General features: G+C 38.4%; 1 protein-coding gene across 3 annotated transcripts in view; it reads right to left on the bottom strand.

Annotated features, from left to right (window-relative positions):
- Nucleotides 1-14,368, bottom strand: part of rapgef1b (Rap guanine nucleotide exchange factor (GEF) 1b) — a 123,147-nt gene that overhangs the window by 30,650 nt on the left and 78,129 nt on the right. The window contains exons 11-13 of one of the 3 annotated variants that reach the window (XM_057818246.1): nucleotides 12,479-12,681; nucleotides 7,426-7,587; nucleotides 2,509-2,619 (exon numbers count right to left, since the gene is read on the bottom strand). In XM_057818246.1, the coding sequence (XP_057674229.1) occupies nucleotides 2,509-2,619; nucleotides 7,426-7,587; nucleotides 12,479-12,681 (476 nt within the window). The remainder of the gene's footprint in view (nucleotides 1-2,508; nucleotides 2,620-7,425; nucleotides 7,588-12,478; nucleotides 12,682-14,368) is intronic. The other 2 variants (XM_057818247.1, XM_057818248.1) reach the window with 2 other exon arrangements.

Here is a 14,368-nt window from a genome sequence, read left to right as displayed (position 1 = left end):
GAGGTACCACTGTATATATATATATATATATTTTTTTTTTTTTCTTAATTTTTTTTTTTTTTCCCCAAAGAGCTACATAATTGGATGTGAAATCATTGCTATCAAGGCTTTGTCAGGCTGTTGCTTACCTTTGCAAAATAGGAAAAAGTACATTAAACTCTAGTAGACAATAGTTGAATAAACCTTCCGCTCTCAAAGGCCAAAATAGTGCTAAATTTGTGAAATTAATAAAACATGTATAATACTAGCCCAACAGTAAGAAAGTAAAAATAAATTCATAATAATAAACTCTGAATGAACTGAATAAACTTTTTTAAACCTCTCAAAGTCCAAACAGTGCAACTTTCATGAAATTATTGTCACATTCTGCTGCTGGTTAGATTGTGTTTTGTTGCTGGGCGTGGCACTTGAATCAAATGCAGGCTCATCAACGCAGCATTTAAGCACGGGTGATCTCAGAGAAGGCTGCCGAGATATTTGCCTTGCTGATCGCTATTTGACATCTGGCACAATAATCTCGCTACATTTGCTTGTTATGCCCCTGCATTGGGTTTTTCTGTTAGTGTGCTGCTCTCGTTTGTAACCGCTGCCTATCGTCTTAGTTTGTCCGTCGACCTGCTGTCACGGACTCCTTTTGTTATTTCTACTGTCCCGCGATCGCGTGTTATTTTTTGTTTGCAATCATTAAACCCTTTTATGTATCCCCCGCTTGTTGTCTGCTTCGAGGTTCAACCTTGTTTCCGCATTTGCGGACGCTAACAATTATAAGTAATAATAATTGACCACAGCATCCCGTCTCTCCTTTTTTTCGGGAGGTGGGAGTCCCTTATTTCTATTTCTGAAAGGTGGCAACAATACTTTGGAAACACTTCCCAAATTACTGTGGCATTTCTTTCAGTAAAAGACAATAAAAGTAAAGTAGACGAAGTGAACTGACCAGAGACTGTTGCTCCGGTCCAGCGGTCTTCTTCCTCTGGATAGCAGTCCAGCTCTTGCAGGCTCAAACTCGTTGTGTTCGTTCACGTTTCGTCTTCAAATGTTTTATCAAGTTCGAGGTATTGAAACTGGCCGATTTAACGCCACATCTCCAAACTTTCAGGCCGCAAATCTTGCATGCAGCCATTGATTTTAATCGACGGGATTTCTATTTGGAAATATTTGCTGATCGCCGCCATATTTCCTGGTTTGTTTTTCGTCCATATGAAAAAGCCCCCTTTTGATTGGTCAGGAGTGGCTATTGGCCCGCTCTCATTGGTCTGAAGCAGGCCAATAGCGATAGCTGCTTGGTGTTCACGTGTCATCACACAACACAGAGACAGAGTGTAGTGAGCGCCAAGAGGAGAAAAAGGCTGTGGTCAAATGTTATAATAATGGACCAGTAAATGGTATCGGCGCCGTCTTTGTTGGTACTCGCCGATACCTATACCACCATTTCGGGCCGGATCGGCGCCCCCTGCCGATACTAGTATCGGTATCGGTGCATCTTTAATTATGATACCATTGCACATGTTATTTTGGTGTTTTGGAGTGACACTGATGGTTTGGTACACTTGTTAGCATGTTCTTTATGCTATAGTTATCTGAATGACTTAATGGCCAAGTTCGCGTTCTGCCTTTGGCAATGTGTGTTCAATTGTATTATTGACTTTTTTATATTGAAATGGATGCTTTTAGTTTGTGGTGCTTTCACGCCCACGTGGGGGCGCACTCGCACTTGTTTACGCGAAGAAGAGCGAATACACCCGGCAGAAAGAAGACTGACAGCTACATCGTCTGAGAGAGAGAGAGAGACGGCTGCGAACCTACGTTCATTGTTTATGCTTGTAAAATATCTCTTCAGAGGCAACGCCTGTGTGTATCATCTTTTCTGTTGTTGTTGTGTGCTTTCCACCCGCGATCGGACACTTGGAGCCAGTTGTGTGCTGGTTTGAACAATGTGCTAATGCTAGCGAAGGCATGCTAACCGTTTGTGTCATTGCTGTAATAGCACCTAATTATCATTTTTTTACATTGATGACAACCTGTTTGGTATCGAGGACGAAATTGATTCAGTAAATTATACGGATGTCAAGCAACGTCATTTGGGAGTTTAGCTCGCTGTATAGCCAGGACCGAGCCGTAGCGTCCTGGTGAGGACAGTATATTCGCATTTCGTTGTTCATGCACTGTGCACTTATTCAGCATGTTGTTCTCTATTGTATTTTTATATTAAATTGCCTTTCAAAATGACATATCTGTTCTATGTGTTGGATTTTATCGAGTAAATTTCCCCGAAAAATGCGACTTATACTCCGGTGCGACTTATATACGTTTTTTTTCTCTTCGTTGGGCATTTTATGGCTGGTGCGACTTATAGTCCGAAAAATACGGTAGTAGTATTTTAATCTATTAATCGCGACAACCCTAGTCTTATGTTTAAAGTTTGATCCAAGTGTTTTTGTATGTTCTCATGACTACTCTCTCTGCAGCCCAGCCTATATCCACAACGCGTTCCAAATCCGTCCTCACCACGTGAAGCGATTCACCGAGTGGCGACTCGGACGGGGCCGAGCCCGATGGGGGGCCTCCCCGCTCGTCGTCTGGAATGGTGGCGTCGGTCAAACCGGCCCGGTCCACACTCTTGTGCGGAAGCAAGGGAGGAAAAAAAGAGGAGAAAGGAGAGAACAGAGCCGAGAGATCAGATCACTTTCAAAACAGAGACAGCTGAAATGGAAAGGAGAGAAAGAGGTGGGGAAGATGCTTGGGATGGCGCTGACCCAGACTGGGAATTTCATCACAGCCACGAGGACGTACAAAATTTTAGTCGCAAAATGTGACCGTTTGTTCGCATTCTGGAACCCTGTTCTTTTCTAGGAATTTCATTGTTTTGAGACTTGAAAACTGTCAAGCCGTGCTAACTTTTGTTAGCGAGACAATTTGTCTTCCACAGGTTTTTGGGGACAAAGGAATCCCAAGTCTTTTGTATTTTAATGCAAAGTAAGTGTAATTTTCATTATGTGGGTTTAGTTTCACAGTTGAGCATAGCTGGAGTGTCATATTTTTAAAAAGTAGCTATGTTTTTCCAAAAAGACAACACTGTTTTACCTTAAAACTTAAAAAAGTTATATGCATGACTATTTCATCCGGCAATTTTTTTGGGTCGAATAATCTTCTTCTGCTTTGTATTAGTCAATAAAAATCCAACTGTTTGCTCTTCCACCCCTCCCCCCAAAAATATCTAAAACGTTAAAAAAAATGTAATACTTCTTTATCCAGAAAAAGAACATTTTCCTCAAACTTTCCCTCTTCCACTAAAATAATGAGCTGCAATTTGCCTCTGTCGGCAGCAGGGGGTACTGTTGGACGAGGTGTGAAACTGTGGCTTGAAAAGCAAAATAAAATCTGTATTCAAATGATCACAGTCCTAGTTATTTTACTAAGGCGTGCCTTAATAATTTGGCAAGAGGTGATAAATGTGGGTCTGTGTACGCGTGAACCGCTAAATGCTAACCTGTGCGAACACGTTGCACATACCTATTCCCTGACACATGCATGTGTGTAGAATTGCAGTGATGGACATTCAATCCATTTTTGACTGGGAGGGATGGCAGCGATCACTACAGACTTCTCCAAGTCCAAATGCATAAGACGTTCATCACAGCCAATGGCAGTTAGTAAAGAGGGTGTGAGGAATGCAGCCCCCCCCCAAAAAAAAAACAATGAAAAAAAGAAAAGCAGCACGAAGGAAAAGATAATGGGACGTGGAAAGACAAGTAGAAACGAGTGGAATTTGTTTTTCATCAGGTCCATTTGGGGTGACGTAGCGCAAACGACACCCCTTTACTGTTCCACATCCTAGGGAGAATCCGCGGGGTCAACGCAAAATCAGTGCAGGGAGTATGGCTGCTCCCAATCAGTGATGGCAAGTCAAGCATAACAACTAGTCTAAATGACTAACCACATTTAGCTTTAACAACCAAGCATGCAGTGAATTTAAGAAGTTCTAAATTGCTAACTAGGGGTGTGACAATATATCGAAATGGTGATATATCGTGATACTTTGTATCCCAAAAGATTATCGATATGCTCCGGCCAAGAATCGAGATATCGTTTCTGGGATCTGGGCTATTTGCAGGCCATGACATTGACTGGATGAGTCTTTCTCCAGGGAATGCTTTAACAGTTTTAGCTCTGTGGCATGATGCATTGTCATCTTGGAAAATGACCAACATATTTTCAATTGAAGGGATAAGAAAGCCGTCTAAAATTTCAATGAAAACTTGTGCATTTAATGACGATTTAAACACAGCCATCTCCCAAGTGCCTTTGCCTGACATGCAGCCCCATATCATCAAGGACTGAGGGAATTTTGATGTCTTCTTCAGGCAATCATCTATGTAAATCTCACTGGAACGGCATCAAACAAAAGTTCCAACATCATCACCTTGTTCCAGTGAGACCTCAAATGGCCCAAAATTACCTAATTGCCTGGAATTAACTGCCACTGACACCCATAGACGTTCAATCTGTTCGAAGTGGGAGGGAGTTCGAAAAGATTGGACGTCTACTAGTAATAAACCAATTCCAATTCACACTAGAAGCTTGTTTTTCTGTTAATTAGTTGTTTGTGGAATATCCTAGAATGATTTCCAGACCAATGTATCGATAATCGTTGTATCGCCATATTGTCAGATCATCGTTATCGTGAGCTTTGTATCGCAAATCGTATCGTGAGGTACCAAGAGGTTCCCACTCCTATTGCTAACGTTATGCTTTTTTGTTTCCTTCACTCAGTCTCAACCTACTAGCGTGAAGCCTAATTTATGCTTCTACGTTGTGGTGACGGCGTAGCAAAGGCAGAGACCCTACGTCGTCAATGAGCATTCGATGTTCGGCGTTGCTCTGTAACTCACCGCCAAGCCACTAGAGGGGTGTCGTGTTTGTACGGTTTTGGGGGAGTCTTGTCGAATTCCTTTAGTTTTCTTCCGGTTAGACCAGGGGTCCACATCTGCCGGGCCGCGGACCAGTCCGTGGCGCATTTGCTACCGGGCCGCATGGAAATAATAATTTAATAACGACCAAATTCTGGCTGAATTAACACACCAATATCCCTGTCTACTTTAGATATAATACTACGGGATAGATTAGAATGTCGTCATAGAAATCCATTGATTGGACTGCTAGCAGTACATCTTGTTTGTGTATATAATATATGTACAGTGCCTTGCAAAAGTATTCGGCCCTCTTGAATCTTCTCTCTCTCTTGAAGCCACATTTCAGGCTTCAAACATAAAGATATGAAATTTAATCTTTTTGTCAAGAATCAACAACAAGTGGGACACAATCGTGAAGTGGAACAACATTTATTGGATAATTTAAACTTTTTTAACAAATAAAAAACTGAAAAGTGGGGCGTGCAATATTATTCGGCCCCTTTACTTTCAGTGCAGCAAACTCACTCCGGAAGTTCAGTGAGGATCTCTGAATGATCCAATGTTGTCCTAAATGACCGATGATGATAAATAGAATCCACCTGTGTGTAATCAAGTCTCCGTATAAATGCACCTGCTCTGTGATAGTCTCAGGGTTCTGTTTAAAGTGCAGAGAGCATTGTGAAAACCAAGGAACACAGCACGCAGGTCCGAGATACTGTTGTGGAGAAGTTTAAAGCCGGATTTGGATACAAAAAGATTTCCCCAGCTTTAAACATCTCAAGGAGCACTGTGCAAGCCATTATATTGAAATGGAAGGAGCATCAGACCACTGCAAATCTACCAAGACCCGGCCGTCCTTCCAAACTTTCTTCTCAAACAAGGAGAAAACTGATCAGAGATGAAGTCAAGAGGCCCAAGATCACTCTGGATGAACTGCAGAGATCTACAGCTGAGGTGGGAGAGTCTGTCCATAGGACAACAATCAGTCGTACACTGCACAAATCTGGCCTTTATGGAAGAGTGGCAAGAAGAAAGCCATTTCTCAAAGATATCCATAAAAAGTCTCGTTTAAAGTTTGCCACAAGCCACCTGGGAGACACACCAAACATATGGAAGAAGGTGCTCTGGTCAGATGAAACCAAAATTGAACTTTTTGGCCACAATGCAAAACGATATGTTTGGCGTAAAAGCAACACAGCTCATCACCCTGAACACACCATCCCCACTGTCAAACATAGTGGTGGCAGCATCATGGTTTGGGCCTGCTTTTCTTCAGCAGGGACAGGGAAGATGGTTAAAATTGACGGGAAGATGGATGCAGCCAAATACAGGAACATTCTGGAAGAAAACCTGTTGGTATCTGCACAAGACCTTAGACTGGGACGGAGATTTATCTTCCAACAGGACAATGATCCAAAACAAAGCCAAATCTACAATGGAATGGTTCAAAAATAAACGTATCCAGGTGTTAGAATGGCCAAGTCAAAGTCCAGACCTGAATCCAATGGAGAATCTGTGGAAAGAGCTGAAGACTGCTGTTCACAAACACTCTCCATCCAACCTCACTGAGCTCGAGCTGTTTTGCAAGGAAGAATGGGCAAGAATGTCAGTCTCTCGATGTGCAAAACTGATAGAAACATACCCCAAGCAACTTGCAGCTGTAATTGGAGCAAAATGTGGCGCTACAAAGTATTAACGCAAGGGGGCCGAATAATATTGCACGCCCCACTTTTCAGTTTTTTATTTGTTAAAAAAGTTGAAATTATCCAATAAATGTTGTTCCACTTCACGATTGTGTCCCACTTGTTGTTGATTCTTGACAAAAAATTAAAATTTTATATCTTTATGTTTGAAGCCTGAAATGTGGCGAAAGGTTGCAAGGTTCAAGGGGGCCGAATACTTTTGCAAGGCACTGTATATTTATAATTGCTCTTTGCCTAAAAAATTTTTTTTTATCCGATTACTCGATCAATCGATAGAATTTTCAGTCGATTACTCGATTACTAAAATATTCGATAGCTGTAGCCCTAGTTGACATGTCATCACAAATGTTATGAAAATATTTTATAAAGGTTGAAAAGTTACCCAGTGTTGCTTTGAAGCCAGGGGCATTGTCCGATGTGGTTTATAAGTCTATCTTTCTAAAAATCTATTCAATTATAGAAAAGATTGTGGTGATTTTTGAAGTTATAGGGTTCCTACATATTTCCTCAAGTTAAATTTAAGACTTTTAAAGACCTAATTAAGACCATTTTTGAAAACTTAATACCTATTTCACAGCCATATCGACAAAAATTAACACAAATTCATGCTTTTTGATTTTCTAGGCTTTTAAGACTTTTAACAACCCGCGGGAACCCTAAGTTATCCAAACAGTGGTGTCTTTCGAGTTCTAATTGTATATTGTCTTACCCCATTGAAAAGAATGGAACTTCTACGAACACACTTGGATGCGACAAACACAATGCAGCCACAGCAAAAGTTGCACACAGTGTCACGTATGGACACTCACCATGGGCGTGGTCAAGGCGGCTTGGCCAATCAGGTAGGAGTTAGAGATGGACATGCTGAGCCCGAGCCCAGAGCCCGCCTCCTCCATGGCCGCTACTGACGGCTGGAGGTGGCAGGAGAGCGAAGAAGAGGAAGAAGAAGAAGGGGAAGAGGAGTGGGAGGCCTGAGAGAAAGAAAGATCAGACAAGTCAATAAGGAAAGAAGGAGTGGATTAAATGAGTGAAGGCAGACTTGATCAGTTTAGTGAATGAAGAAGGTCAAAGACTGTTAGGAATCGCTCCCTTTTCACTGCCAGCCCAGGTAGATATATAGTATTCAGAGGGTAGTTAGTAAAAAAAGAACAACTATTGTAAAAATAGGCATTTAGGGCAAGTGAGTGTCATGTTGTTCATCTTCCCTTGAAAGCTCCAAAGCCTGGCGTTCACGTGACTAAAATGCAGGTCACCATTTCAATGGCAACACTTCACTGAGTAGTCCTTAAATGCTGGCGGCCTTAAGAGCCTTACGGAATTAAGGCCAACTAAAGCATTTTCCAAACAGATCCGCAATGATCCGATCAGTCTTTTCTTCATCATTTTTACACACACGCACACACATGCACACTCGTTTAACATTTACTTTAGGGCTGCCACAAACCATTATTTTGACTAATCACAAATTATTCTCCTGATTAATCGACAAATCATACTATTAGGGCTGTCAAAATTATCGCGTTAACGGGCTGTAATTAATTTTTTAAAAGTAATCACGTTAAAATATTTGACGCAATTAACGCACATGCCCCACTCAAACAGATTCAAATGACAGCACAGTGCAATGCCAACTTGTTACTTCTGTTTTTTGGAGTTTTGCCGCCCTCTGCTGGCGCTTGGGTGCGACTGATTTTATGGGCTTAAGCACCCATGAGCATTGTGTAATTACTGACATCAACAATGGCGGGCTGGTAGTTTATTTTTTCAATGAAAATTTTACAAATTTTATTAAATCAAAAACATTAAGAGGGGTTCTAATTAGGGGTGTCAAACGATGAAAATTTTTAATTGAGTTAATTACAGCGAAAAAATTAATTAATCGTAATTAATCGCAATTCAAACCATCTCTAAAATATGCCATATTTTTTCTGTAAATTATTGTTGGAATGGAAAGATAAGACCGAGATGTACAGTATATATACATTCAACATACGGTACATAAGTACTGTATTTCTTTATTATAACAATAAATCAACAAGATGGCATTACCATTATTAACATTCTGTTACAGCAATCCATGGATAGAAAGACTTGTAGTTCTTAAAAGATAAATAAAAATAATAAATATAATATATAAATATATAAATACATAAAACATAAATATTTATAAAAATTTATAGAAAAGAAATAAAAGATAATAACTAGTACAAGTTATAGAAATTTTATATTAAAACCCCTCTTCATGTTTTCGTTTTAATAAAATTTGTAAAATTTTCAATCAAAAAATAAAAGTTATAGAAATTTTATATTAAAACCCCTCTTCATGTTTTCGTTTTAATAAAATTTGTAAAATTTTCAATCAAAAAATAAACTAGTAGCCCGCCATTGTTGATGTCAATAATTACTTACACAATGCTGGGTGCTGAAGCCTATAAAATCAGTTGCACCCAAACGCCAGCAGAGGGCGGCAAAACTCCGAAAAACACAAAAAGTACACCTTTCACTTTGCTGTGCTTTTAATTATTTTTGAGCGGGGAATTTGTGCGTTAATTGCGTCAAATATTTTAACGGGATTAATTTAAAAAATTAATTACCGCTCGTTAACGCGATAATTTTGACAGCCCTAGTTTTAATATAAAATTTCTATAGCTTGTACTAACATTTATCTTTTAAGAACTACAAGTCTTTCTATCCATGGATCGCTTTAACAGACTGTTAATAATGTTAATGCCATCTTGTTGATTTATTGTTATAATAAACAAATACAGTACTTATGTCCTGTATGTTGAATGTATATATCCATCTTGTGTCTTATCTTTCCATTCCAACAATAATTTACAGAAAAATATGGCATATTTTAAAGATGGTTTGACTTGCGATTAATTACGATTAATTAATTTTTAAGCTGTAATTAACTCGATTAAAAATGTTAATCGTTTGACAGCCCTACATACTATACATAAATCACATATTTGGTGTTTATGTTACTTAAAGCAGGAAAAATTGAATGTTTTTTTTTTTTTTTTTAATTATTAAAAATGAGTACTGTATTTTTCGGACTACAAGTCGCAGTTTTTTTTTCATAATTTGGCTGGGGGTGCGACTTATACTCAGGAGCGACTTATGTGGGAAATTATTAACACATTATGATATCATTTCACATGTTATTTTGGTGTTTTGGGGTGACACTGATGGTTTGGTAAACTTGTTAGCATGTTCTTTATGCTATAGTTATCTGAATAACTCTTAATTGTGGAGAGAGGCAACGCCTGTGTGTATCATCTTTTCTGTTGTTGTTGAGTGTTTTCCACCCACGATCGAACACTTCGAGCCAGCTGCGTGGTTGTTTGAACGATGTACTAATGCTAGCGAATGCATGCTAACTGTTTGTGTCATTGCTGTAATAGCACCTAATTATCATTTATTTACGTTGATGCGAACCTGTTTGGTATCGAGGACGAAATTGACGAAGTCCAGCATCGTCATTTGGAAATTTAGCTCGCTGTATAGACCCTACTCACGTGACGTCACAGCCACGCCCCCGCGCCATGATGTCCGCATACTCGCCATAGAAATGCATTAGCGCTTCGTAAATTCTTCCTATTATTGCACGTTTTACTGCTCGTCAACATTAATACTCAAAATGGTGAAGTCGTGTGTGGCGGTCGGTTGCAAAAACAGAGAAGATAGACGGAGAGACTTGAATTTTTACCGTATTCCGAGAGACACGAAGAGGAGGCCGCGATTGACTGCTGCAATTCGACGAGACAACTGGGCTCCAAACGACTACCACAGATTATGTAGTAGTCATTTTATATCTGGTAAGATGCATTTAATATATATTTAGAGGGTTTCGGGCTGACAACCACAATTAAGATCATTGCTAGGCTAATCGCCGACAACATACACGTATGTATGTAGTTAGTGCTATCGCTAAACCATATAAAGATTAAAAGCCCTAGCTCCATTGACAAATGACATGAAATACATTAGACTTGACAGTGGATGTTAGCAAGAACAAAAGATTTTCAATTGAAAATTTCGTAACTCACCTTCCGAGCACAAGATTCCTGCCGAATTTTCGTGTACGAGGACGTGTTTCACCTAACCAGCAACGTAGCATTTATAAGCCTCCAAGCTCTTAAAGTTTTTCAAACTTTCGTGAGAATAGGCTGATTTTGTGTGGGTATCAGATGTCAGGCGAAGCCAGCGGGTCGAAAAACATCGATTTAGGCATCAAATACGGATCTGGCGAATGGATAAACTGAAGCTTTTCCACGTAACGCCTTTTATGCAACGGATCCAATGAGTTTACAGCGTCAGATAACACCGGGGCTTCCATGAATTGCTCTATAACTTGCTCGACTAATAGAAAACAATGAGAATAGGTCTGAAAAAGAGGTACAATATGGCGGCCGGAAACAGCGACACGCCCATTTTGTGACGTAGGTGAGTAGGGTCTATAGCTAGGACTGAGCCGTAGCGTCCTGGTGAGGACAGTATATTCGCATTTCGTTGTTCATGCACTGTACACTGTACACTTATTCAGCATGTTGTTCTCTATTGTATTTTTATATTAAATTGCCTTTCAAGATGACATATCTGTTCTATGCGTTGGATTTTATCAAGTAAATTTTCCCCCAAAAATGCAACTTATACTCCGGTGCGACTTTTTTTTTTCCTCTTCGCTGGGCATTTTATGGGTGGTGCGACTTATACTCAGGTGCGACTTGTAGTCCGAAAAATACGGTAATAGTAAATTAAAAATTCATTCATTCATTCATTCATCTTCCATGCCGCTTATTGATACTGAATATTTCGTTTTATATAGTGCTACAACGATTAATCAATTAACTCGAGTGATTCGTTTCGAAAAAAGATTTGAATTAAATTTTGCTGCTTCTAGTATTTGTTTAATTAAAGGGGTGTTTCAATGGCTTGTTTTGAAAGTGTTTGCATTTAGTTTTATTAATTTGGGTGGATAAACTGCCCTGTAGTGGCAACAGTGAATATGACATAAATCATTTCACATCGCTGAATCCAGCTGCTCCCTGTTAAGACCAACATACGCTTTTTAGTTTGCTTAGTTTTAGTTTGTGCAAATTTTTTTTTAATGCATTCATAATTTTGTTTATAGGTATATTTAGCCGTTTTTTGTGGAAATATGTGTTTGAACAATTGGTTAAAAGAGTTGTAAAAAAAAAAAAAAAAGTTAGCATTTTATAGCATTTAAGCTAGCGGACTTTTGCTATGTAAGCTAGCCAATTGTTCTTTTGTTGTACTTAGATCCTTTTTTTTTATACCGTTTGTGGCTCAGCTCATGTATTTTATTTTTTTATGTTCTTTATCTGATTACTCAATTATTCAAACTAACTAGTTCATCGACTAATCGATTACTAAAATAATCGATAGCTGCACTCCTAGTTTTATATATAATTTATTCAACATTTTTTTTTAAAAACAATGTAAAAAATAAACTCAAAAATAAATGTGAATATTTACTTTTTTTTTTTTTTTTTTTTAACATTTTTGGTTTTAAATTAAAAAAAATGTTTTTATTAAATTAAAAAATAAATGAGAATATGCATTTTTGGGGGGTAAAATAATGAATAAAAAAGCTTAAAAATAAATACTTTATTATAAACACATTCATTGCCACTGACAGCAGTCAAAATCCAGTCCATTTGGACGTCTATTCGTGTCAATACCAATAATTTTTTTTTTTTTTTTTTATATAAAAAGTGTGACAATTCTGAGGATAATGTCACCAAATTGACTTGCAAAATTTTGACTAATTTGATGACCCATTCGTGGATCACTGGTGGCAGCCCTAGTTTCCGTTGAAGTCTTTTGGCATCTTACCAGTTGTCGTTGCTTGGGCGGCAGCGCAGGTGGCAGGAGCGGCTCGTGGACCGAGTCGGTGCTGCTGAAGGAGTCATTGAAACCATAGACCTCCTGGAAGCGCTTGTTACGCTGCTCGTAGATGCTCTCGCTCTGCGGCATCTGGTAGAAGACAGACGGCTGCGGCTCCGAGTAATCCTCCACAAACTGCATGTACTGCAAGACTGGATAGACAGACACCATTTATTGATTGATGTATTCAGCTGACCAAATTCCCAAATTAAATGGAGACGTTTTAGAAATTCACCACCATTCTACGGAGCCCTTAAAAGGACATCGACATAAATAAAATAAATTTTAAGTATCTGGTGCGTGCTAAAAAGAAACCGGTGCGCACTCAAAACAATCAGGAAAACATTAGCATTATATAGCATTTAAGATGCGGACTATGCAAGTTAACCAATTGTTCTTTTGAAGTAAGGCTCAACTAAATCCTGTATTATCATTTTTAGCACGTAGAAACGATGTTTTAGAAATTCACTTTAATTCTAAAATTTGCCACCACTCCACAGAGCCCCTAAAGGGACATCGACAGATATAAAATCAATTTAAACTATTTGGTGCACACTAGAAACAATCTGGTGTGCTGGTAAACATTAGCATTATGTAGCACTTAAACAGACGAACTTTGCTATGCAAGCGAGCCAATGTTCGTTTGAAGTAAAGCTCAACGAAATCCTGTATAATCATTTTTAGCATGCTTAAACGACGTTTTAAGAAATTCACTTAAATTCCAAAATTTTCCATCATTCTACAGAGCCCGTAAAGGGACATTTACAGAAATAAAATAAATTTATACTATCTGGTGCGTACTAGAAACATTTTGGCAACCATTAGCATTATATAGCATTTAAGCTTGTTCTTTTGAAGTAATGCTCAACTAAGTCCTGTATTAACATTTTTAGCATGCCAAAACTACTAGTGGCAATTATGCGCCTGAGCTGAACTTAAAATATATAATAACAATAAAATAAATGAAGATCTTACAAAAGAATAATTGTCTAACTTGCATAGCAAAAGTCCGCTAGCTTAAATGCTACATAATGCTAATGTCTATTCTACCAGTTTCTAGTGGGCATTACATAGTTTCTGGTGGGCACCAGATAGTTTCTCTTGCGCACCAGATAGTTTCTAGTGCGCACCAGATTCTTTTTAGTAGGCACCAGATTGTTTGTAGTGGGCACAAGATTGTTTGTAGTGGGCACAAGATAGTTTTTTTTTTTTATTTCTGTTGATGTCCCTTTAGGTGCTCTATACCATTCTTTGAAAGCAAATCTAGCTACGACTCGACGGCCCTTGTACTTTAGCAGAGCCGTACAATGAGAAGCATGCACGGAATGACATCAATGTGCAGGAAGTGATGTAAAAGGTGTGACAGGAAATGCAGCTGGGGCCATTGTAGCACATCCTGCTCAATATTTCCTTGACATATTCAGACAAAACGCCGACATTGGACCCTTTGACTCATTGCTAGCTCCCTTATCTGAGTCTCATTTTTAACTGCCATTGGCATTGAACCAGATCTATTTAAAAAAGAATAAAAACTCTTATTACATTTACCAACCAGTAACTTTGGCATATTACCACTTACAACAGGCCATCAAAGGTGATGAATGAATTAGAAATATAGGAAATATGATATTTGTTAATTTTTAAATGTTGATGAATTCAAAAATGAAAAACACAAATGTTTATAAATCTCAATAATGTTTTAAAATGTCATTTTTAATTACAAAACAAAATGTAATATTGTATTATTTAATTTTGCAATTAAAAAAAGAAATATACGTCTTACTTTATTAATTGAAAGAGGAACTTTTTAAACTCTTTTTTAATTTCAATTAAAAAATA

This window comes from Corythoichthys intestinalis, chromosome 17, assembly GCF_030265065.1.
Source record: "Corythoichthys intestinalis isolate RoL2023-P3 chromosome 17, ASM3026506v1, whole genome shotgun sequence".
Taxonomy (NCBI): Eukaryota; Metazoa; Chordata; class Actinopteri; order Syngnathiformes; family Syngnathidae; genus Corythoichthys; species Corythoichthys intestinalis.
Note: the sequence above shows the minus strand (reverse complement) of the source record. Positions and strands in the feature narration are given on the sequence as shown.